The 26,150-nt window shown below is 35.6% G+C and overlaps 1 protein-coding gene across 3 annotated transcripts in view; it reads right to left on the bottom strand.

Annotated features, from left to right (window-relative positions):
* Window positions 1-240: 240 nt before the first annotated feature.
* RERGL (RERG like) overlaps window positions 241-26,150 on the bottom strand; it is a 60,229-nt gene continuing 34,319 nt past the window's right edge. The window contains exons 2-6 of one of the 3 annotated variants that reach the window (XM_063640775.1): window positions 9,825-9,925; window positions 8,476-8,532; window positions 5,258-5,331; window positions 4,162-4,310; window positions 241-822 (exon numbers count right to left, since the gene is read on the bottom strand). In XM_063640775.1, coding sequence (XP_063496845.1) covers window positions 540-822; window positions 4,162-4,310; window positions 5,258-5,331; window positions 8,476-8,532; window positions 9,825-9,876 — 615 coding nt within the window. In that variant the 5' untranslated portion in view covers window positions 9,877-9,925 and the 3' untranslated portion in view covers window positions 241-539. Of the gene's footprint in view, window positions 823-4,161; window positions 4,311-5,257; window positions 5,332-8,475; window positions 8,533-8,804; window positions 8,986-9,824; window positions 9,930-26,150 lie in introns of those variants that run through there. The other 2 variants (XM_063640776.1, XM_055280505.2) reach the window with 2 other exon arrangements.

The raw sequence follows: 26,150 nt of genomic DNA, 5'->3' as shown, positions 1-26,150 counted from the left end.
GAATTTGCTTAGGGGCCTAAGTTATATTATAAAATATGCATAATATTATGTAGGCTACTGAATTATTGTAAAGACACAAAATAAATGCATGCAATTCTATTAAATAAATCAAGAACTTTCATAGATTGATAAACTAAGCTCTGTGACCTATTAACTGCATGAATATAAATACATATTTCATTCAAAATAACTATATAAAATAAAGGTAAACCACAAACTATGGCATGGTTGTTTAACAAATTCACATAAACAGAGTTTATTTGGCAAGACAAACTGAGATCGCTGTCCACCAGCAGGTTAGGGTGAGTGCAATGCCGTACAATAAATGAAAGGTTCTGTGTGAAGGAGAGTGAGCAGGATACAACAACCAAAAAGGCAAACTGCATATTTGACAACACAGCTGTGGTTCATACTCAATCGTTTCATATCTCCAAGAGAATTCTTTTTACCAAAAAAAAAAATGCATACAAAGGTTAGTTTAATTATCATGTGAATGTTTGAAACTCTGATAGAACAAATCTCCCAAGATTACCTGTCTACTAAACAGACTTCCTTCTCTTTCCAAATACATTATTGATCAATTTGGCCATTGATTTAGATCCACTGGGACGTCTCTTTTCTTTGAGTTTGAAGTTTATCAGGATGTCCTTGATAATTCTGATAAACATAATTTCCACCTCCAGAGACTGCTCTGCTGCAGACAGTTCACAGAATTGGCATCGGTTATCCAGTGCCAGCTTTTGCCCTTCTTCCCAGCCAACCTCTCGCACATGACAAAGATCTCGTTTGTTGCCAACCAAAAACACTGCTGATTCCACAGCTCTGAAATAGAGATACACAATTTTTAGCAAGATTGTTTTAACAACTTTAAAAAAAAAAAAAAAAAAAGATTTATAACCAAAGGATTATAAATCAAAAAAGAAAAAATACTGTGTGTATTTTACTTATGGTCATGTGTGTGTACAGTTACACATAGCCTCAATTACTTAAAATCATTTTAGATAAAATGTAGTAAATGGCACAGAAGCAACAAGGCTTTTAAGCATAGGAATTGAAGTAACATGGACCTATTATTGAATTCTGGTGCTGTCTACTAACCAAGTATATTGTTATCTTTTCCACTTTCAGTTTCTTTTAATGTAAAAATGAGGTACATATTCATCATGGAATACTATGTAGCCATAAAAAAAGAATGAGATGGCCAGGCGCGGTGGCTCACGCTTGTAATCCCAGCGCTTTGGGAGGCCGAGGCGGGCGGATCACGAGGTCAGGAAATCGAGACCACGGTGAAACCCCGTCTCTACTAAAAATACAAAAAAAATTAGCCGGGTGTGGTGGCGGGCGCCTGTAGTCCCAGCTACTCGGAGAGGCTGAGGCAGAAGAATGGCATGAACCCGGGAGGCGGAGCTTGCAGTGAGCCGAGATTGCGCCACTGCACTCCAGCCTGGGCGACAGAGCGAGACTCCGTCTCAAAAAAAAAAAAAAAAAAAAAGAACGAGAGTGGCTGGGTGCGGTGGCTCATGCCTGTAATCTCAGCACTTTGGGAGGCCTTGGCCGGCAGATCACAAAGTCAGGAGATCAAGACCATCCTGGCTAACACGGTGAAACCTCATCTGTACTAAAAATACAAAAAATTAGCCTGGCGTGGTTGTACGCGCCTGTAGTCCCAGCTACTCAGGAGGCTGAGGCAGGAGAATCACTTGAACTTGGGAGGCGGAGGTTGCAGTGAGCTGAGATCGTGCCACTGCACTCCAGCCTGGGTGACAGAGCAAGACTCTGTCTCGACCAAAAAAAAAAAAAGAATGAGAGCATGTCCTTTGCAGGGACATGGATGGAGCTGGAGGCCATTATCTTTAGTAAACTGACGTGAGAACAGAAAACCAAATACTGCATGTTCTCACTCATAAGTGAGACCTAAATGATGAGAACATATGGATACATAGAGAGGAACAACACACAATGATGCCTATTGGAAGGTCGAGGGTGAGAGGAGGAAGAGGATCAGGAAAAATTAACTAATGGGTTCTAGGTTTCATACCTGGGTGATGAAATAATCTGTATAACAAACTCCATGACACAAGTTTACCTGTGTAAAAAACCTGCACATCTACCCCTGAACCTAAATTCAAAGTTTTAAAAATGGTAAAATAATCCTCCTCACACAGAATTCTCACAGAGGTTAAAGCTCATGGAGACTGTATACATTAAATGATGTATATAAAAATACCTAACACAGGCCCAGGCAATGAAAGATGCTTACTAAGTATTGTTTTTCATGTTCCTTATCAATTGCAAGGGAAGATCTAGCAAATGTCTCTTTACTTATACAGTTACTATAATTGAATAGTCAATTTAGATAAAATTTTCATAAGCAAAAATATTATTCAATATTTATTGCTATTTTTGCTCTGCTAATATCCATTATAACATGCTCTAGAGAAAACTGTATAATCTCATGAACTTTTCCAACTCTCCTGTTTAAGAAATGTGTCTTTGTTAAGATAAAATGTCTCTGCAAATATCAATATGTCTTCCTTGGTTATAATGAAACAATACAAAAATAGAGTTTGAGTTGAAGAATATATTAAAATCACTAGGCTTTAAATGGCATAGAACACTGCAAAGATATCTACTATAAGGAAAAAAATGGGTGCACACAGTCAGTCTTCAACTCTTATTGGCCCCGAACCACTAAAAGTTGGTTTCATTCAAATGACGATGTGTGGTGAACTTTTAAAAATGTTACTAAGGTCTTTTTTTAGTCTAGTTTATAAAATTATTGAAAAGGGTAAATGAGGAAGGATATATACATGTGTTTTCAAGGGTGGGACACAAATATCAGATATAATTTAATGAAATAGTGATATATTTTGCTTTCCTAGTCTTTTTTACAGATTGAGAGCTGAGAATATTCAAAGAATTATCTAGTCAAGAAACTGGAAATATTTCCTGAAAAATGTTCAATACAAATGTTTATATTTTCAGTATGTTTTTAGGTGTTCTTGAGTAATCACTCTGATTTGAAGAAATGTCAGAATGTTAGTCCTGTCCCTTACCTACACCATGATGCTTAAATATAAGATATTTAATGATTGAAACAATGGAGTTCTAAAATATCAGTAATATTGCAGGAAATAAGAGCTATGAGGCACCTTAGTAAAATCACATCTGTTTCTCCTACCCTGCTTCCACCAGTTAAATAATTAGAAAAATGAGCTCTAGGGATTAAAGTGGCTTACTTAAGACAAATCAAAGGAAAGCAAGAATGTACATCATCTAACTCCAGGGAAGTACGATTTATCAATTATTACCCATGATTTCTTTATAGTGGGCATTTAAAATAGATATTAAAAGTACATATACCAATTCTCATTCATAATATTGTGCATTTTTTACTTACCAGATTAGAATACTATTTAGAATCTAAGAGCAAAATTGGTTAAAAGCACAAACACTCTTTTACAATCAGCACGTTGAGCAAAAATAAATACTTTAAATGGAAAAGGGCAAAATGACTGAAAAATAGGGAAAACTAAAATGGAAAACTCAGATGCTTCAACTTTTATCTACTAATGAAACAATAGCTTAAGGCACAATCATGTCTTCCTTCATAGTTCCTTGTGTCAAGACAATTAAGAAAAAGGAATTGTTGATCAGCACTTCAGGAGGTAAAATGGAGAAAAATGTATTCTCATATTTAGAATTTGTAAACAGTTTGATTACACTCAGTCTATTTTGCTTTGATAGATTGAACAACTCAGTGACTAGGAATTGGATTTCACGGAATGCCAAACATAGTAAATCTGAATTTATTTAGTATCCTTAACATTTTTGTGAGAATGAAAAGAAAAGTTTGGAAAGAGAACTATCTTACATACAAAGGACTATTATTTTGCAAGTGAGTGTCATGTTAACAATAGAAGCTGTCTTGTAAAATAGCCATTTACTCAGGGCAAGTAACTGTTTATGTCAGCCAGGATATAAAGCATTCTCATCTTATTCTTTTTACTACATGTGTAGCTCCTGTGGAATGAGAAGGTGAATTGTTCAGGGCTGTTAAATTTTGTAATTGGAAGGCTGTATTAAACTCTTCCTAATGATGCTTACAGCTATCTGATGATTTACTAAAAAGAAAGGTGAAAGGAATGAAAAATACCTTACCTTTTACAATGACTAGTTTGTGGCTCCCGGATTGTGTAGATCAGTGCTTTTGCAAAAGCAAATGAAGACCTATCACTGATGTCATACACAATAACAAACCCATCTGCCCAGTGAAGCTCACTTGTGAGGGAGAATTTTGATTTCTGTGTCTGAAAATAAACCAAGTACATTAAAAGTGGTAGGATCTAATACCTGTGTTTTTATACTTTAAACAGTTAACTAATGGAGACCCACTTCAGCTGGAAGATACATCAATACGTTAAATACTGATATTTTCTCAAATATAGTTCTGTTTCTCTCTTACTGCTTTGTCCTTAATTAAAAGTGATTCAATGTAAAACAGAACTATAATAAAGTTATATCTATCTAATTTTATAACTTTTCTGGAAGAAAACATCTCCACTTTTTCAGAAAATTTGATGAGCTACAATAATTGTCTTTTGAGTAATATCCACATATTTGTTTTGAAAATATATCATTTATTTATGTTAGTAAATGGAGTATCTATTGATTTTTTGCCACTAGATTTAAATCAATAAAAATAAAAAATATTATAAAGTTTTAGCTAAAATATTTAAGGTATATTTTGATTTACCTAAAATGATCTGTCTCATATAGTTGTTTTGAAATCCTGAATAAATGGCCACTTTTCTCTTATGTGGATAATCCCATTTTAATTGTTTTCCCATATAAATAGACAAAGAGGTTTGTATTTAATCTATTTTATTTATTATGTTCTATTGACAACTGGTTAGTTATAAGTGCAATTAGTGAAAATAAAAAGTGAATTGATAAGCTGCTTATTAATTTCTGACAGTGACACTGTAACCTGATAGAAATATAGAAACAGCCTAATGTTGCAATTTTAAAGATATTTGTGATATGATAATTTTTGACATGAACTTACAGAGGTGCTAGATAATGGAATTGACAACACTAGAAAATAATCTCTTAAATTTTTAGTAATTAAAATGGGAAGAAACTTCGGTTTTAACACCGCAACTTTTCCTTTTTTTCACTTACCCCCATATAATCTTCAAATCATGATTGTTAAAAAATCAATCAATCAATACAAAAGGTGTTTTGTTTTACTTACTTGAGAACAAGGGTCATATATTTCTAGATTTAGTTGTTTCCTTTCCAAACACAAGTGCTTCTTATAGATAGATTCTGCAAAAATATGCATATCCACTGTCAGTATGAAAATACTCCGAATGTGAACTGATAAATTCAGCCACTCACATTTTAGTGGAATCGTATTGTGCCCTTTTTATATTGCTGGTGACCAAAAGCATGTATTTGTTGTATTTACTCAGATATGTTTCTTTTTCTTTCTTTTTCCTCCAGGGTTCACGCCATTCTCCTGCCTCAGCCTCCCGAGTAGCTGGGACTACAGGTCCCCGCCATCACGTCCTGCTAATTTTTTTTTTTTTATTATTTTTTATTTTTAGTAGAGACGGGGTTTCACCGTGTTAGCCAGGATGGTCTCAATCTCCTGACCTCGTGATCTGCCCGCCTCGGCCTCCCAAAGTGCTGGGACTACAGGCGCAAGCCACCGTCCCCAGCCAATATGTTTCTTACAAATGAATCTCACCACTGTCTATATTCACCTACATACATTTTTGCTCTTATATTCCATCCTATTACTGTGAATGGAACATCTGTGTTTCTATCTAAAGTAAATTCATTCACTCTCAGCTAGTGATGATTTCCCCTCACCCACTGAAAGACATGGCTTCAGCAATTCTACTTCCCTCTTATAGATCATAATTTTTTCCTCTTTACCATATAATGGCAACATCTTACAAACATGAAAAATTTCTTCTAACTTAAATGTATTATGACTTAATGGTTAATTCTGTACCTTGATTTTATTTGCCTTATTGGTAGCATTAATGTAGTTGATCATTCCTGCCTCCTTAAAGTATTTCCTTTACGTGACCTTCAAGGTAACACTGTCTCCAGTTTTTATTTTTGTTTTTTAATTCCTTGTTGCTCTGTCTTAATCTTTTTGTTCACTCTCCCCGCCCCCACTGACTTCTCACATTTCAAACATGGATCCAGTTTATAAGTTTCTTCTCTTCTTACATTCCTTTTCAGATCTCTTCTAGTCCCAAGCCTTCACATGCCAATTATTTCTGATGAACCCAACTTATGTCTGGGCTTCAGATGAACCCAACTTATGTCTGAAGCCCAGACCTCATCCCTGAACTCTGGACACAAATAACTTACTATTGGACATCTCTATTTAGATATTTGATAGCTATCTCAACCTTAACACACCTCATGCTGAACCCCTGATGTCCCTGCAAAGGCTGCATCTTCTACAATTTTCCGTTTTGTTAAATGGCATATCCATAACTCCAGTTTCTCAGGTAAAAAACCTTAGGATTATCCTTGATTATTTATTTGTCTTGTGTCACATATTTATTCTAAAATTCCCTTTTAGTCTATCTTCAAAATATATTTTGAATATGTCTGTATCTCACCATCTCCATCGCCAGCACCCTAGTCTAGACCACCATCATTACTTGCCTAATTTATCACAAAGCCTCCTAAGTCATCTTTCTGTTTCCATCCTTCCTCTCACACCCTTCCTGTTTCTATTGTATTCTCAACACAGAAGGAAAAGTGAACCTTGTAGCCAGATCACATCACTTATCTGATCAAAGTTCAATGACTCCTCATCTCTCAGAGGATTAGGTTTGACTTCTTAACTCCTACCAGGTTATATTTAATGAAATTTGTTACAGATGCATGAAACCTTAAATTATGTTTTCAGCCAGTTTTTTCTAAACTTTATAGGTTTATTCTTGACTCCAAACCACATTATTTCCTTCTAGCCAATTAAAATTATCCATTCTCAAATCTCAAAAACTGCCAGCAAGTGTCATCAATTCTCACATTTTTAGAATTGTATTATTTCCCCTTCTAGTTTTAATATACAAAGTGGAGTCATTTTTGCTAATTTGCCCTCATAGAGTTAATGAGCTTTTGATCATTTGGTTAGCTTCTCAAAAATGCCTCTAGGTCTTTTATTTTTCATTGAGATGTAACAGTCAGAAATGTGTAAGCATTTCATTAGTTTATACAACTATCCTATATCAAAGTTTAAGTTGAGGGCTTTTGTTGTTCTTACGTGGATGGTGTTATCGGTCTGTGTTTGTTTTATTTTTTAGTTCTGGGACATTTTCCCATGCCCGAGTCCTAACTTGTATGTTATGTTGACCTTTTTGACTGATGTCAGTGCCCTCACAAATGAAACAACAGGAATTTTTCTTTTTATGTTTTCAACTTTCTGTAATCAGTTTTCAGGCTCTTGCCCTAAAATGTTCATAATGTCATATGGACTGAAATACCACGTTGAATTCATTTAGGGAAAAACACAATGTATTATATTAAAGCTATTTTCTGAGATACTCCAATTATGCTACTTCATGATTGAATGCTAAAGATTTTTGTTTGTTTCTCAAAATACACTTGCAATCATAAATTCCTCTTAGTCTAAAAAAGTAATAATCAACAAAAAGATTCTCCTTTCTCTCAATTTTTATATTTTCTGTAATCTGCCATTATTTTTTTAAAAAGAAAAAAAATTCATCTCCTCATTTCATTTCTTCAATTGAGTAAGATATTAGCACCATTATATTGTTTAATTGGTGAGCCAAAAATATGCTCAAAATTATGGCAAAATTTCTCACTTTTTGTGTTGCACTATTTCCCATATATTATGCTAATTCTAGTCAAAAAACAGAAATTTATAGAAGAGTTCATGAAATAATCTTAAAATTACATCAAAATGCCCTGGCATGTGTTTTAGAATTTTTCTACATTTATATAAATGACTTAGATAATGATATGATATTTAATCAAGGCATAATTTTCCTATTATTTTCTTATGGTTTTACAATAAAAATAAACTTTACTCCTTTGTTAGTTGTGGTTTTAGTATTAATTTTCTCTTATTTTTTAAAGAAAGTTGATTTAATTTCAAAGTTGCTTTATAACTTACAAGAAATATTCCGTTACATGTTCTACAATATCTTGAAGAGAGGATCTTAGTTTTAATGTTTTTCCAGTTCCTGACTTTGAAACCAACTGTCTTACTTAAAATCAAATTGGGTGAATTTTACCATAAAAGAACATTTAATTCAAGTACCTATTTTGGCATTTCTAATCAGAATATGTGAATAAATAAATAGTTTTATATGCATAAAAATGGTATAGTCTATCAAAATGCATCTCTGTACTTAAGTGGGATTTAATTATGATGTTAAAAGTTTTAAGGTAAAAATGTCTAGAGTAGTAACTTACCAAAATTAGAAGCATATTCTCCAATGAATCGCTTAGTAAGAAACCTCACTGTAAGGGCTGCAAAGCAAACAATCTAGATTTAGGGCTGTTATATTTTAGGAAAGAGCTAATTTGGTTATGTGCATAAGGTTTTTGTTCTTAAATCAAAAATATTCAAGAATTAATAAAGACTTTAAAATTTGACCAAATTCTGTTCTAAATAGTAGTTAACAATATTTCCATGGTACGAACAAATGATTAGAAAGTTAGAAAGGAAGTGATCTTAAAGTGCTGCACATCTAAATCACTATGCAGTTAATTCATTACCACAAAAACATAAGGCCACTTACCTTTTGTAACAGAAACAGATTTCTCATTATATCTGAGATGCAAGAAGTTTGACATCTGTTTATTTTCTCTGTCAAACTCAGTCTGGCTTCAAGGTACTATGTGTAATAGTCACAAGGACACTACCAAGTATTTGCAGTTATTTAAGGATGTAGGGACCAACAAATCCAGGAAATAGAAAAAGAACCTCTGGTATCCGTTCATCGTGTCACAGCTCCTGGGTTTGGCCAGTTAAGATGCTATGATTCTTTAGGCTCAAGTGGCCCTATTGGTAGCATCTACCATTATAATGTGACAGAAACCAAAGTAAAACACAACAAAACAAAAGCATGACTTCCAAAGTTAGAGCACATTATTGCTCAGTTCCAGAACATCCACCAAGCCACGCCCTCCCAAAGTTCTTTCATCTTAATAATGCTACATTTAAAATACAATCCACAAATCTCCAAACATCTCCCTACCCTAGTTTCAGAGCAGATGAGTTCTATCAAGGCCATTGTTTGGGAACTAGTGGGTATACGGCAAGTGTGCTGAAGTGAGAAGTAGGCGGGATAGTGATGTAGAAATTTCCTGTTATTCCTCTGAATTGTAAACATCAGTAGAACAATATACAAATTAACATTTCAGATATTTATCTTGCTATGCCTGCCTATATATTCTATAAACATACAGTTACTTACCTATAAAAATGAAAACTCCTAATGACAGATAATGTGCCTATCATCCCAGTGAGATAATGTTATTATAGATGTATTTTCATATATATGATATGATATATATGACATATATCATATATATGATATATGATATATATGACATGACATATCATGATATATGTCATATATCATATGTCATACATGTGACATATATATCATATATATCATATATGATATATATATCATATATATGATATATATGATATATATATCACATATATATAAAATACATGGTGAATGGTTAACATGTCAATGTTTCTCACTCTTTCTACACTCTATTATAACAGAGAAGACATTACCACTCACCAGATTTGCCTGTTCCTTCACCACCCAAGACAGCAAGCTTCACATCATTCATCTTGCTTTTCTGCTTCTTGGTCAGTCCTGTCTTCTGGAACTATGCTGCCCTGTGACAAGCTTTTTTTAAATTTCCTTTTTATTGCTGCTCTCATTTCTCAACTCCACCCCATATTCCTACCAGCCAACAATAACTTTAAAAATGTTTTCCTAGAGTAGTTTTCAACTCAGTTTTCATATCACATTAAAAAAAAACTGGAGTTACTGTTTAGACACAAAGGCTTATGAAGACAATATGTATATATTTATAACAGAACCTTAGCTTACAATTCTCTATTTTTGTGTACCTGGAATCTACCTTCTCCCAGGACCTAAAAAAAAGTATGATCTCTTTTCATTTAGAAAATTTTTAGAGGATGGGTAAACATCTCTGTAAATTTACTTTGATTGGATTGGTTTCTTTGTTTTATTAGTATCTGAGCCTATATCTGCTAGGGTTTCTTCGGTGAAAAAAATAAAAGGCAAATCCGTTCATTCAATCATAAAAAGAACACAACTATCTAGGATTTAGAAGTTTAGGTTTGATACCAATGCAAATAAATATCTAGACCATGTTTGTGAATCACATGAGATTCTCAAGAAGCAAAAATGGGCACTACAGAATTTTAACTTATCCAATGTCTTATTTAATAAGTAATTTCTCCTTTAAAAAATGTTTTGTCAATAGAAAACAGCAATATTTCTGGAGAAAAATAAAGCAATCAATGTCATTTGTTAGAAAAGAAATAAATATAAACCTGTCATATTTCTTCCTGTAGTACATTGAAATTAGAAAAGAGAAATGATAAAGGAAAGAAAATTTGGAAGGGGCATTCTGGCATGATTCATTCCTGCTTTATAATAAAGAGATAAATTTAATATGCAAAATTATGAGTTTTTCATATTTCTTTTTGTCAGGTTTCCCTACCAGCCCATTACTTTCTTCCTCTTTTATCTCCCAATTTAGAGATGTAAAAATTCTACAACAAATACAATAAGTCTACGTGTGTGTACTAAATTTTGATGCACAAGTGAAAAAGTTTCATTTCCAGACTAAGTTGATCACAAGAGTAATCATTTACTTTTCTTTTTTATTATACTTTAAGTTTTAGGGTACATGTGCACAACGTGCAGGTTAGTTACATATGTATACATGTGCCATGTTGGTATGCTGCACCCATTAACTCATCATTTAACATTAGGTATCTCTCCTAATGCTATCCCTCCCCCCTCCCCTCAGCCCACAACAGGCCCCAATGTATGATGTTCCCCTTCCCATGTCCATGTGTTCTCATTGTTCAATTCCCACCTATGAGTGAGAACATGCGGTGTTTGGTTGTTGTCCTTGCGATAGTTTGCTGAGAATGATGGTTTCCAGCTTCTTCCATGTCCCTACAAAGGAAATGAACTCATTCTTTTTTATGGCTGCATAGTATTCCATGGTGTGTATGTGCCACATTTTGTTAATCCAGTCTATCCTTGTTGGACATTTGGATTGGTTCCAAGTCTTTGCTATTGTGAATAGGGCTACAATAAACATGTGTGCATGTGTCTTTATAGCAGCATGTTTTATAATCCTCTGGGTATATACCCAGTAATAGGATGGCTGGGTCAAATGGTATTTCTAGTTCTAGATCCCTGAGGAATCACCACACTGACTTCCACAATGGTTCAACTAGTTTAGAGTCCCAAGAACAGCGTAAAAGTGTTCCTATTTCTCCACGTCCTCTCCAGCACCTGTTGTTTCCTGACTTTTTAATGATCGCCATTCTAACTGGTGTGAGATGGTATCTCATTGTGGTTTTGATTTGCATTTCTCTGGCCAGTGATGATGAGCATTTTTTCATGTGTCTTTTGGCTGCATAAATGTCTTCTTTTGGGAAGTGTCTGTTCATATCCTTCGCCCACTTTTATGGGGTTGTTTTTTTCTTGAAAATTTGTTTGAGTTCATTGTAGATTCTGGATATTAACTCTTTGTCAGATGAGTAGATTGCAAAAATTTTCTCCCATTCTGTAGGTTGCCTGTTCACTCTGATGGTAGTTTCTTTTGCTGTGCAGAAGCTCTTTAGTTCAATTAGATCCCATTTGTCAATTTTGGCTTTTGTTGCCATTGCTTTTGGTATTTTAGACACGAAGTCCTTGCCCGTGCCTAAGTCCTGAATGGTATTGCCTAGGTTTTCTTCTAGGGTTTTTATGGTTTTAGGTCTAACATTTAAGACTTTAATCCATCTTGAATTAATTTTTGTATAAGGTGTAAGGAAGGGATCCAGTTTCAGCTTTCTACATATGGCTAGACAGTTTTCCCAGCACCATTTATTAAATAGGGAATCCTTTCCCCATTTCTTGTTTTTGTAACATATCCAGCCAAACTATGCTTCATAAGTGAAGGAGAAATAAAATACTTTACAGACAAGCAAATGCTGAGAGATTTTGTCACTACCAGGCCTGCCCTAAAAGAGCTCCTGAAGGAAGCACTCAACATGGAAAGGAATAACTGGTACCAGCCACTGCAAAAACATACCAAATTGTAAAGACCATTGAAGCTAGGAAGAAACTGCATCAACTAATGAGCAAAATAACCAGCTAACATCATGACAGGATCAAATTCACACATAACAATATTAACCTTAAATGTACATGGGCTAAATGCTCCAATTAAAAGACACAGACTGGCAAATTGGATAAAGAGTCAAGACTCATCAGTGTGCTGTATTCAGGAAACCCATCACACGTGCAGAGACACATATAGGCTCAAAATAAAGGGATGGAGGAAGATCTACCAAGCAAATGGAAAACGAACAAAGGCAGGGGTTGCAATCCTAGTCTCTGATAAAACAGCCTGTAAACCAACAAAGATCAAAAGAGACAAAGAAGGCCATTACATAATGGTAAAGGGACCAATTCAACAAGAAGAGCTAACTATCCTAAATATATATGCACCCAATACAGGAGCACCCAGATTCATAAAGCAAGTCCTTAGAGACCTACAAAGAGACTTAGATTCCCACACAATAATAATGGGAGACTTTAACACCCCACTGTCAACATTAGACAGATCAACAAGACAGAAAGTTAACAAGGATATCCAGGAATTGAACTCAGCTCTGCACCAAGCAAACCGAATAGACATCTACAGAACCCTCTACCCCAAATCAACAGAATGTACATTCTTTTCAGCACCACACCACACCTATTCGAAAATTGACCACATAGTTGGAAGTAAAGCACTCCTCAGCAAATGTAAAAGAACAGAAATTATAACAAACTGTCTCTCAGACCACAGTGCAATCAAACTAGAACTCAGGATTAAGAAACTCCCTCAAAACCACTAACTACATGGAAACTGAACAACCTGCTCCTGAATGACTACTGGGTACATAATGAAATGAAGGCGGAAATAAAGATGTTCTTTGAAACCAACGAGAACACAGACACAACATACCAGAATTTCTGGGACACATTCAAAGCAGTGTGTAGAGGGAAATTTATAGCACTAAATGCCCACAAGAGAAAGCAGGAAAGATCTAAAATGGACACCCTAACATCACAATTAAAAGAACTAGAGAAGCAAGAGCAAACACATTCAAAAGCTAGCAGAAGGCAAGAAATAACTAAGATCAGAGCAGAACTGAAGGAGATAGAGACACAAAAAACCCTTCAAAAAGTCAATGAATCCAGGAGCTGGTTTTTTGAAAAGTTCAACAGAATTGATAGACTGCTAGCAAGATTAATAAAGAAGAAAAGAGAGAAGAACCAAATAGATGCAATAAAAAATGATGAAGGGGGTATCACCACTGATCCCACAGAAACACAAACTACCATCAGAGAATACTATAAATACCTCTATGCAAATAAACTAGAAAATCTAGAAGTAATGGATGAATTCCTCGACACATACAGCCTCCTAAGACTAAACCAGGAAGAAGTTGAATCTCTGAATAGACCAATAACAGGCTCTGAAATTGAGGCAATAATGAATAGCTTACCAACCAAAAAAAGTCCCGGACCAGATGGATTCACAGCCGAATTCTACCAGAGGTACAAGGAGGAGCTGGTACCATTTCTTCTGAAACTATTCCAATCAATAGAAAAAGAGGGAATCCTCCCTAACTCATTTTATGAAGTCAGCATCATCCTGATACCAAAGCCTGGCAAAGACACAACAAAAAAAGAGAATTTTAGACCATTTACTTTTCTAAAAACGCATTTATTTAACCAACATTTTATACTTGCAAGTATATTTTAAATCTATGTTAGGTTTAATGACTCACTATTGTTAAATCATGAATTTCCTGCCCTGATAAATTCTACACTCTACGAAGAGAAAATGGAAACAATTGAAATTACAGTAAATAGAGTTGTTGCTAAAACAGGACCGGGAAAAGCAGAACATGTGGATATAAAGGTCTTCAGAAAGTAGGTAAATCTTTAAACATAGAGAGAAGGAGGAAAAAGGGACCAGTGATTAAGGAGATGTGTCTATTCCAAAAGAAGAAACAGACTCCATAAAAGAAAAGGGGCAAGAGAGAGTATGACAGTTTGTGAGATCAGCAAGGTAACTGCTGAACCAAATTGCATTTTTTCTTTATTACAAATTTCAAAGAAATAGATATGATCTCTTTAATTTCTGCAACTGTATAAATAGTAACAAGAATGAATTTTTTAAAAGGAAATTTGCCAGCCGACTTATTATACCATGGAATTAGATGTTTTTTCTCTATTTGGAGAAATGCTATTTTTGTCTTCTTAAGAAACTTCTGATGTTTTTAGACGTTGAGTTCCTCACCCTTGCCTTAGGTTTAGAGCCAATTAAAATTAGGTTGAGTTCCTCTCAACCTAAGGCAAGATTTAACTTCATAACATAGAGCATATTGAAAAGAACATATAAATTTTTGTCATCAATATACAGGCATTCTTTTCTCATGTCCTCTTCCTCCCTACTTCCTCTTGGATTCCAAAAGAGGCTCTAACAAGAAAGCGGCCTGGCATTGAAATAGAGTGAAGTTGTGAACCTGAACTGAAAGAAAAAAGTATGTACATATTTTCTTAAGAAACAGAAGCGCCATTTTTTTTTTTGCTTCAGATGATGGGTGCTAAATATTAATATTCTAATAGCCACATCATTATACTACTTAAATTTTTCTTACAGCTCTCTAAAGAAATATTCATTCCAACCAAAACCAAATCATTTTATTTCTTTATTTATGAGGCAGGTCCTGTTACTAACTTATAACATAATAGAAATATAGGCCTTTTCAGAAGAAGAGAAACAAAGAAAAAAAAAGCAAGCAAGGAAGCAAGAGAGAGAGAAGGAAAGGAAAGGAAAGGAAGATGGGGGAGGGAGATAAAAATGCAAAGAATGTAACTGAAATTGAATGATGGTTAATTTTCAATATAAAGAATTCTCTAATGCCTACTGCTGATTATAAAATAAATCTTGAAGTCTGGGTTTTTAGTGTATTACTAAATAGTAATAGATTGTACCCAATAGGTAATTTTTCATCCCTCACCCCTCTCCTGCCCTCCACCATTTGGAGTTTCTGATATCCTCTATTTCACTCTGTATTTCCATGTGTACACATTATTTAGCTCCCACTTATAAGTGAGAACATGCAGTATTTGACTTACTGTTTCTAAATTATTTCACTTAAGATAATGGCCTACAGTTACATCCATGTTACTGCAAAAGACATGATTTCATTCCTTTTTATGGCGTAGTATTCCATGATGTGTGTGTGTGTGTGTGTGTGTATACACACACACACATCTATACCATATATATACACACACATATATATCATAATACATATATATACACACACATACACACAATGTGTATATAGAAAATATAGAAAATACGGTGTGTGTGTATATATATATGGTGTGTATATAATAATATGTGTGTATATTTACATACACACCATATTTTCCTTACCCAGTCATCATAATTAAACTGTAAGTATTGGTTTTGTTAGTCTCATGGGAGTACTTATCAAAGTGTATTTATTTGTATGTTTATTCACAACAAAATGAAAACATATACACAAATAGATGATTATAAATCAGAATTATTTGTTTCACCTCTAATTATAATCCAAGTTACCAAAGGAATTCAGCTAGAGATATCACAAATCCTCCAAAATCTCTTCCTGATAAATAATTCACATCTGGACATTTATCTAACCAAATGATGAAGCTATTATAATAATGACTACTAAAATACAAAAGGTTCTATTAACCCACAACTCAATATTATTTTGGCTACAATATCTGTTTCATAAAACTAATAATTGCTTATTTCAACAATGTCCTAACAGTTCAACATCAGTTTAAACTATGCATACAACATCATATTGCCTATGTAGAATACTTTTGTATGTGATTATTTTTGATGGATTGCTTTTTCATCTGAACATGTGAAACTGATCATTACGGAACAAATGTACTTCCCACATTATTTGGTCTGGGAAGAATATTTTTAGGGTCTATCCTATTCGTGGTATTATATTTGGCTTAAAGCTACTTGGAAGTCCTACTTCAAATTTGATAAATCATATCTGAATACTGAACACCACTCTACTGTGAAAACTGCTCCTGATCTTTCTTTTATTTTGTTTTCTCCTCCCCTCCCCATCACCCTCTTTTCCTTCCTTCCCCTTTCCTTCTTTCTGTGACTATTTCTATCTCTGTGTCTTTACCCCTCTCTCTCTGTCTCTTCTTTCTTTATCTCTGTCTTGTTTCTCCTTATCTTCTTTCCCTTTTCCTTTCCTCATTTTATTCTGGGTTCTTTTAGGAGTTTTTCTATATCAGTGGTATTCTAAAATTTCACAATGGTATTCCTTGTTGCAAGTTGCTTTTTTCATTAATTGTGCCAGTGTTCACTTTATCTCCTAAATGTGGAGATTCCTGTTTTTCAGTTCTGGGAAATTTTATTGTATTATCCCCTTAACAATTTATTCAAATCCGTCTTCTGTGTTCTGCCTGTCCGAAACTCTTACATCAGTTGAACCTATAAGATTGATTCCCAATGACTTTAACTCTTTCTCTCCTATTGCCCTACTCTATATCTTTAACTTCACCTTTGTGGGATATATATATGTATGGGAGAGAGATATATATATTATACATGTATATATTTTAATGTGTTTTATATATTTTAATATTCTATATTATATAATATACAAATACAAAATATAAATATAAGTATTTGATACAAATATATAAAAATACATGTATATATCCCATATATATCACATATATACATGTATATGTATCAAGTATATATCACTATATATGTGATATATACTTGTGTTTTTACATGCTTTATATATGTGTATAGCTGTATATACTATATATATGTGTGACATATAGAGATTATCACACATATAACATGTGATACATATGTATTTATATACTATATATACTATATATGTGATATATGTGTATACATATGTTATGTATGTGATGTATGTGTTACATTTATAATACATATCAATTTAAGTGTTTTCTTGTGTGCTGCTATTGTATTGAAATACTGTATACATTAATTTGTTTTGAAAAAAATTAATAACATCTGCAGTAAAATTTTAAACTGTACATAATTCCCATCATATTTAAATTCACTTTCACAAACCAGAATTGTTCTGTGTTACACTTCAATATACCATGTATGATTTTTGTGATATAATATATATCTGTGTCTGTGTGTAAATTTCAAGTGAAGAGGATAGAGATGTTTCTATCATTCCCAAGCAACTTAAAAACTGTTATCATTAATAGAATTAACCTACAGAAGTATGTCTTCATAACTCTAAATACTTTTAAAACATGCTTTGAAAGATAATCTTTCATTTAGGTATCATATTTGAAGAAATATCATTTTTATGTGTAATGTTAGTAATTAACTAAAGTACAAGGGCCTATTTTTTTGAAAAAGTAAAATGATGAATACCTCACAACAGGTAATGATTTGGTATTTACTTTACTCTTTTAAATTATTCTTGAGGTGTTTATTGTTCCATAAGGTTTTAGTTTTCCAATATTTTATAATACCTTTAAAATTATCACTAACAGTAATTACGACTCAGCTATTCATCCTTTTTGCCTTCTGTAAAAATTATGTTAATCTTTCTGTAGACACTAAGTGATTTTCTTCTAAGCTAATACAGTTTTTCTCAAAAATAGGCTACTATTCTAGTTAGCTCCTTCTTAATCACTTGTGGTTGGTCAATAATACAGAAGTTACTGTGATCTTTAAAAACGCTCTTCATTCTGTAATGAAGCTGCTGGAACAAGAAGTTTGAGGGAGCAACACTTCAGTGAGTGCAAGTTCTGCAAAAACATGATTTTTAAAAGGCTGAACAATGCAGATGTGGTAAGGATATGTTACTCTTATTTTTCTGCTCATTTTATTACTCTAGAAATAAATATTTCGAAATAAACTTTCAGTGTTCAAGCTTATTTCTACAATTACATAGGATAGAATGTATAAAGAAGTTTGATTTTTTGGAAGCCTTTTAAAAATAGACCTTAATGTATGCAATGGTTCATAAAGAAGATAGGCATATTTCTTGCTCACATAAAATTTTATATAGATGTTTCTGATAAGTGGACATCTCTCTCAAAGTCTTCAGTGTCTGGCTTCTGAACACTCTTCATCACAGTGGTAGAAGGGGAAGAGCATGACAAATCATATGCAGGAGGTTTGGTAGGCTAGCCTGGAAGAGGTTTATTTGTTCACCAGCTGTTGGTTAGAACTTAAACTTATGGCATACTAAACAGTAAGGAGGATGAAAAGCGAGGACTGGTTTTATTGGAGATGTAGCATTCATTCTTTTTGACAAGACATAAATGCTCAGTCTTTAAAGCACAGGTAGATTAAAGGTTGCTTGGCTCAAAACCTGTCCACTTCAACTTGACTTCGCCACAGGGCACCCAGATATTTGATCAATCATTATTCTGGGTGCGCCTATGAGGGTGTTTTTGGATAATATAAATGTTTTCATTGTTAGACCTAGTAAAGCATATGGTCCTTCCTCATGTGAGTGGGCCTCATCAAATCAGTTGAAGGGACTGAACAGAACAAAAGGCTGACCACCTCCTGCAAGGAACAGGGAATTTCCTTCTGTGTGGCTTCATTAAGCTGGATCATCAGTCTTTTCATGCCTTCAGACTTGAACTGAAACATTGCCTCTTCTGGTGTCTCAAGCCTGCTATATTAGTCCACTTTCACATCCTATAAACAAATACCTAAGACTGGGTAATTTATAAAGAAAAGACGTTTAATTGACTCAGAGTGCTGCATGGCTGGGGAGGCCTCAGGAAACTTACAATCATGGTGGAAGGAGAAGGGAAAACAAGGCATGTCTTACATGGCATCGGAAGAGACAGAGAGAGCAAGGTGAGGGAACCACCACATACTTTTAAATCATCAGAGCTCGTGAGAACTCAGTCACCCTCAAGAGAACAGCATGTGGAAAATCACTCCCATGATCCAATCACCTCTCACCAGGTCTCCCCCTCAATGTATGAGGATTACAATTCCAGATGAGATTTGGGTGGGGACACAGAGTCCAACCATAACATTTTGCCCCTAGCCCCAACAAAATACCACATCCTCCACACATTTAAAAACCAAACATGCCTTAACAACAGTCCCTCAAAGTCCTAACTCAATCGAGCATTAACACAAAATTCCAAGTACAAAATCTCATCTGAGACATGGCAAATGCCTTCTGCCTCTGAGCCTGTGAAATCTAAAGCAAGTTAATTACTTCCAAGATACAGTGGGGTAGAGGCATTTGGTAAATGCTCCCATTCCACATAGGAGAAATTGGCCAACACAAAAGGGCTACAGGCCCCATGCAAATCCAAAACCCAGCAGGGTAGTCATTAAATCTTAAAGCTGCAAAATAATGTCTTTTGACACAATGTCTCACATACAGGGCATGCTGATGCAAGAGGTGGGCTCCCAAAGCCTTCAGCAGCTCCATCCCTATGACTCTGCAGGGTAGAGCCCCTACAACTGCTTTCACAGGCTGACATTGAGTGCCTGCACCTTTTCCAAGCACGTGATACAAGCTGTCAGTGGATCTTCCATTCTGAGGTCGACAGTGGCCCTATTCTTACCATGATACTAGGCAGTGCCCCAGTGGAGACTGTGTGGGGACTCCAACCCCACATTTCTCCTCTGCTTGCTTTAGTAGAGGTTTTCCATGAGGGATTTGCCCCTGCAGCAAACTTCTGCCTTGACATCCAGACATTTCCTTTGGAATCTAGGCAGAGGTTCCCAAACCTCAACTATTGTCTTCTGCGTATCTGCAGGCCCAACACTATGTGGAAGCTCCCAAGGGGCTTGCATCCTCTGAAGCCATGGTCCTGAACTGTGCCTTGGCCCCTTTTAATTATGGTGGGAGCTGGGGCAACTGGGAAACAGGGCACCATGTCCTCAGGCTGCACAGAACAGCTGGGTGCTGGGCCTGGCCCAGGAAACTATTTTTTCCCCCTGAGCCTCCAGGCCTGTGATGGGAGGGGCTGCTGTGAAATCTCTAAATGCCCTGGAGACATGTACCTCATTGTCTTGGCCATTAACACTGGGGTCCTCATTACTTAAGCAAATGTCTGCAGCGGCTTGGGCTTCAATTTCTCCCCAGAAAATGAGTTTTTCTTTTCTACCACATGGACAGGCTGTAAATTTTCCAAATGTTTATGCTCTGCTTCCCTTTTAAACATAAGTTGCAATTGCAGATCATCTCTTTGTGAACACATATGACTGTATGCTTTCAGAAAAAGCCAGGTCATATCTTGAATGCTTTGCTGCTTAGAAATTTCTTCTGCCAGACACTCTAAATCAACTTCTCTCAAGTCCAAAGTTCCACAGATTTCTAGGACAGGGGAAAAATGCTGCCAGTCTCTTTGCTAAAGCATAGCAAGAGTAACCTTTGCTCCAGTTCCCAATAAGCTCCTCATCTCCATTTGAGATCACCTTAGTCTGAACTTAATTGTCCATATGACTTAGCATTTTGGTGATTCAACAGATATCTAGGAAGTTCCAAACTTTTCCACATCTTCCTCTCGTCTGCTGAGCCCTCCAAACTGTTCCAACCTCTGTCCATTACCCAGTTCCAAAGTCACTTCCACATTTTAAGGTATTTTTATAGCAGTGCCCTAAACTTCCAGCACCAATTTTCTGTATTAGTCCATTTCCACACTGCTGTAAAGAACTACCCGAGACTGTGTAACTTATAAATAAAAGAGGTTCAATTGACTTACAGTTCCACATGGCTGGGGAGGCCCCAGGAAACTCACAATTATGATGGAAGGAGAAGGGGAGGCAAGGTACATCTAACGTGGCGAGAGAGCGAGAAAGAAAGAGAGGAGAGAACCACCACACGCTTTTAAACCATCAGCGCTCATAAGAATTCACTCACTCTCATGAGAACAACATGGAAGAAACCACCCCCATGATCCAATCACCTCCAACCAGGTCCCTTTCTCAACATGTGGGGATTACAATTCCAGAGGAGATTTAGGTGGGGACACAGAGCAAAACCATATCACCTGCCCACCTTCATATTGAAACTATACCATTAGCTTTGGTTCTCAGGCCTTCAGAATTGAACTGGAGCTACACCATTGGCTTTTCTGGGTTTCCAGCTTGCCAACTTCAAACCTTGGGAGTTCCCAACCTCTAGAACTGCATAATCCAACTTCCTATTACAAATATCTGTAGATAGACGGGTAAATAAATTGATATATATACATATATATCTTTCTAGGGTTTACTGGAGGATACTGAGAAATAAAATTTCTGAAGAGATTTCTTTATACCTAATTAAATATTTCAAAATGCAATTTCCTGAAGATTACTCAAATAGTAAATATAGAAGCCAAATTAATATAAGCCCAGTCTTTCCACTATAACACACTGCCAGCCACCACATATCTCTTATTTCCTGCTTATCATTTTTATATAAAACATTGATTTTTCCTTCTTTGACTTTTTTGTAAAATTATAATCACCTGTGCTTTAGCCTCAAAGACATTATTCTAAAAGGTTTGCAGTATATATTTATATTTGTTTTATTTCTTACCATCTTCTTGACTATTTTTCCAAAAATTGAGCCCTTTAGGGAGCTCTCTATATTCATAAGCCCAAAGCCATGTTTTTTTTAGGTTTCCTTCTATTTTTTCTCATTGGAAGTAAAAGCAATTGAATTGCTGGTTTTGCTTTATATGAAGTATTTTCTTCTATAGTTTTTACTACTCTAATTTTCTGCAATAACTCCCTTATATTTCCGCCAAATCTACATCACAGACTGTTGTGTCCTGGATTAGTTTGTTATTGCTGCATAATACCTTAACACAACTGAGTGACTTAAAGTAACACACATTATTATCTCACACTTTCTACAGGCCAAAAGTCCAGAGAGCATAGCTAAAGAGGGTTTTGTGATTGAGTTGCAGCCTGGAAGAGCCTTACCAGGCTGCAACCCAAGTGTGAGGTGGGCCTATGATCTTCTCTGAGGACCAACTGGTAAAACAGCCACTTCCCTTTCTTTTGTGATTGTAGGATTCTGTTTTCTTGCTGGCTGTTGGCCAGCAGCCTCGTTCAGCTCCTGGAGGTTCCTATGGTTCCTTGCCCCTTGGCCTTGTTCATATGTCCTTGCACAACGTGACAGCTTACTGCTTCAAAGCCAGTAATGAAGGGGAATCTCTCTCATGCATGTTAGCAAACACAAGAAAGATAGGATGGATAGATGGATAGATAGATAGATAATTTATAGATATAATACATTGAATGTATACATAAATAAAATCTGCCATATACATAAGCAAAACACTGTAAACATGCATGTATTGAATATAAATATGGTTGTGTGTATTTGTGTGTATGTGTGTATTTCACAAAAGTCACATTCCATCACTTTTGCCATATGCCATACTCTAGTGGTTAGAAGCAATGGAACAGAACAGAGTCCTCAGAAATGATGCCACATATCTACAACTATCTGATCTTTGACAAACCTGACAAAAACAAGAAATGGGGAAAGGATTCCCTATTTAATAAGTGGTGCTGGGAAAACTGGCTAGCCATATGTAGAAAGCTAAAACTGGATCCCTTCCTTATACCTTATACAAAAATTAATTCAAGATGGATTAAAGACTTAAATGTTAGACCTAAAACCATTAAAATCCTACAAGAAAACCTAGGCAATACCATTCAGGACATAGGCGTGGGCAAGGACTTCATGTCTACAACACCAAAAGCAATGGCAACAAAAGCCAAAATTGACAAATGGGATCTAATTAAACTAAAGAGCTTCTGCACAGCAAAAGAAACTACCATCAGAGTGAACAGGCAACCTACAGAATGGGAGAAAATTTTTGCAACCTACTCATCTGACAAAGGGCTAATATCCAGAATCTACAATGAACTCAGACAAATTTACAAGAAAAAAACAACCCCATCAAAAGTGGGCAAAGGACATGAACAGACACTTCTCAAAAGAAGACATTTATGCAGCCAAAAAACACATGAAAAAGTGCTCATCATCACTGGCCATCAGAGAAATGCAAATCAAAACCACAGTGAGATACCATCTCACACCAGTTAGAATGGCCATCATTAAAAAGTCAGGAAACAACAGGTGCTGGAGAGGATGTGGAGAAATAGGAACACTTTTAGACTGTTGGTGGGACTGTAAACTAGTTCAACCATTGTGGAAGTCAGTGTGGCGATTCCCCAGGGATCGCCATTTGACCCAGACATCCCATTACTGGGTATATACCCAAAGGACTATAAATCATGCTGCTATAAAGACATGTGCACACGTATGTTTATTGTGGCACTATTCACAATAGCAAAGAATTGGAACCAACCCAAATGTCCAACAACGATAGACTGGATTAAGAAAATGTGGCACATATACACCATGGAATACTATGCAGCCATAAAAAATGATGAGTTCATATCCTTTGTAGGGACATAGATGAAACTGGAAAACATCATTCTTAGTAAACTATTGCAAAGACAAAAAACCAAACACCGCATGTTCTCACTCATAGGTGGGAATTGAACAATGAGAACTCATGGACACAGGAAGGGGAACATCACACTCCAGGGACTGTTGTGGGGTGGGGGGAGGGGGGAGGGACAGCATTACGAGATATACCTAATGCTAAATGACGAGTTAATGGGTGCAGCAAAACAACATGGCACATGAATACATATGTAACAAACCTGCACATTGTGCACATGTACCCTAAAACCTAAAGTATAATAATAAAAAATAAAAATACAAATAAAAATAAAAAAAAGAAGCAAGTCACTGGTCCTGCCAGCACTCCAGGGTTGGAGATTATACAACAGTGTGACTCACTTGGTGCTATGGTTTGCATGTTTGTTCCCCCTTCAAAACTGATGTTGGAATTTAATTACCAATCTAATAGCATTGGGATGTTGGGTCCTTAAGAGGTGCTAGGCCATAAGAGCTCTACCCTCATAAACGGTTTATGTCATTATATAAAGAGCTTTTAGAAGTAGGCTCTTTGTCTTGGCCCTTCTGCCTTCCACCATGTGAAGATCTAGTGCTCCTTCCCCAAAAGGATGCAGTGTACAAGGTTTCATTTTGGAAGAAGATAATGGCTTTATCAAACACCAAACCTCGTGGCACCTTAACCTTCAACTTCCCAGCCTGTGAGTTAATAGACTTCTGTTCTTTATAATTTATCCTGGCTCAGGTGTTCTGCCGTTTATGGCAGCACAAAATAAACTAAGATTCTTGGGATCACTTAAAGGTGTGTATGTTACATGCCTTAACTTTTTATTTGACACTTCTTCTGAACAAGAGATATCTTTATTTTGTTCTGTTCACAAAAAAAAGTATTATTGATGGTAAAATGATCACGTTTTACATTAATAGATAATCATTTGTGGCCATAATTAGTGTTCAATGTGATATTCTGAGTCAGAAATCTCCCTATAATCTCATTGGCCATTATGTTATAAAATTTTTGTCCTAAAAAAGTGAATTAACAAACCAGCATTTGAAACATGAAGCATTTCTATTTGTATTACAGGCATACCTCTGTGATATTGTGGGTTTGGTTCTAGACCATGGCAATAAAGAAAGGCATACCAATTTTTTTATTTGTCAGCGCATATAAAAGTTACATTTTTACTATAATTGATTAAGTGTGTCATACAATGACATACAAAAAAATATCAATGTACATATCTTGATTTAAAAGTATTTCATTGCCCAAAAATGCTGACACACAGATACAAAGTGAGTACCTGCTGTTGGAAAAAAAATGGTGTCAATAGACTTGCTTGATGCCGAGTTCCCACAAACCTTCAATTTGTGAAGAATGCAGTATCTGTGAAGCACAATTAAACAAAGCACAGTGAAATGAGGAAAACCTGTATTTCATTGGCTAGGGTCAGGAAGCAAGCCACGTTGCCCATGAGGTGCTCCAGAGAGTGAGACAACCATATGTTACCTTTCTTGTTCATTCCCACTGGCTAAGTCATTTATTTTGAAACATTAAAATCAGAAATGTCATCATTTCAAAAGTTCAATAAATACATGCTGAACACCTACTATGTGCCAGACACCATCCTACGGTATTGAGAGTAGCAAAGGAAAAATGAATAAAATATACATCCTCTGCCCTTGAGAAGTGTTCATTCTAGGTAGAAAGATTTCATATTTATGTAATAACTGTAAATTCAGAGGTAAGCATAGAGTGCCAAGGGTCATCAATAAGAGAAACCTTGCTAAATTCTAAAAGAAAGCAGCAGTAGGCTAAATAATGGACCCCAAAGATATTAGAACCTAACCGGGAACCTATAAATGTTGCTTTATATAGATAAAGGCTATTTTTAAATGTCATTAAGTTAAAAGTCTTGAGATGGGAACGTCATGGGCTGAATGTTCAAGTCTTCCAAAAATTCACGCGTCGAAGTCCGGACTCCCAATGTGATGGTATTTAGAGGTGGAGCTCTTGATAGGTAATTAGGATTAGATTAGCTCATAAGGTGGGACCTTCACATTGGAATTAGTGCCCTTGTAAGTAGAGGAAGACAGATCTGTCTCTCTACACCATCTTGAGCTCTCACTAAGGAAAGGCCATGTGTGCAGACAGCAAGAAGGTGGCTTTCTACAAGCCAGGAAGAGCACCCTAACAAATCACTGAGTCTGCTGGCACCTTGATGTTGGATTTCCCAGCCTCCAGACTGAGAGAAAAAGGTATCTGCTATTTAAGCCATCCAGTTTATGGTATTTTGTTGTA

This window comes from Symphalangus syndactylus, chromosome 5 (genome assembly GCF_028878055.3).
Source record: "Symphalangus syndactylus isolate Jambi chromosome 5, NHGRI_mSymSyn1-v2.1_pri, whole genome shotgun sequence".
Taxonomy (NCBI): domain Eukaryota; kingdom Metazoa; phylum Chordata; class Mammalia; order Primates; family Hylobatidae; genus Symphalangus; species Symphalangus syndactylus.
This window is presented reverse-complemented; position numbering and strand designations above follow the sequence as displayed.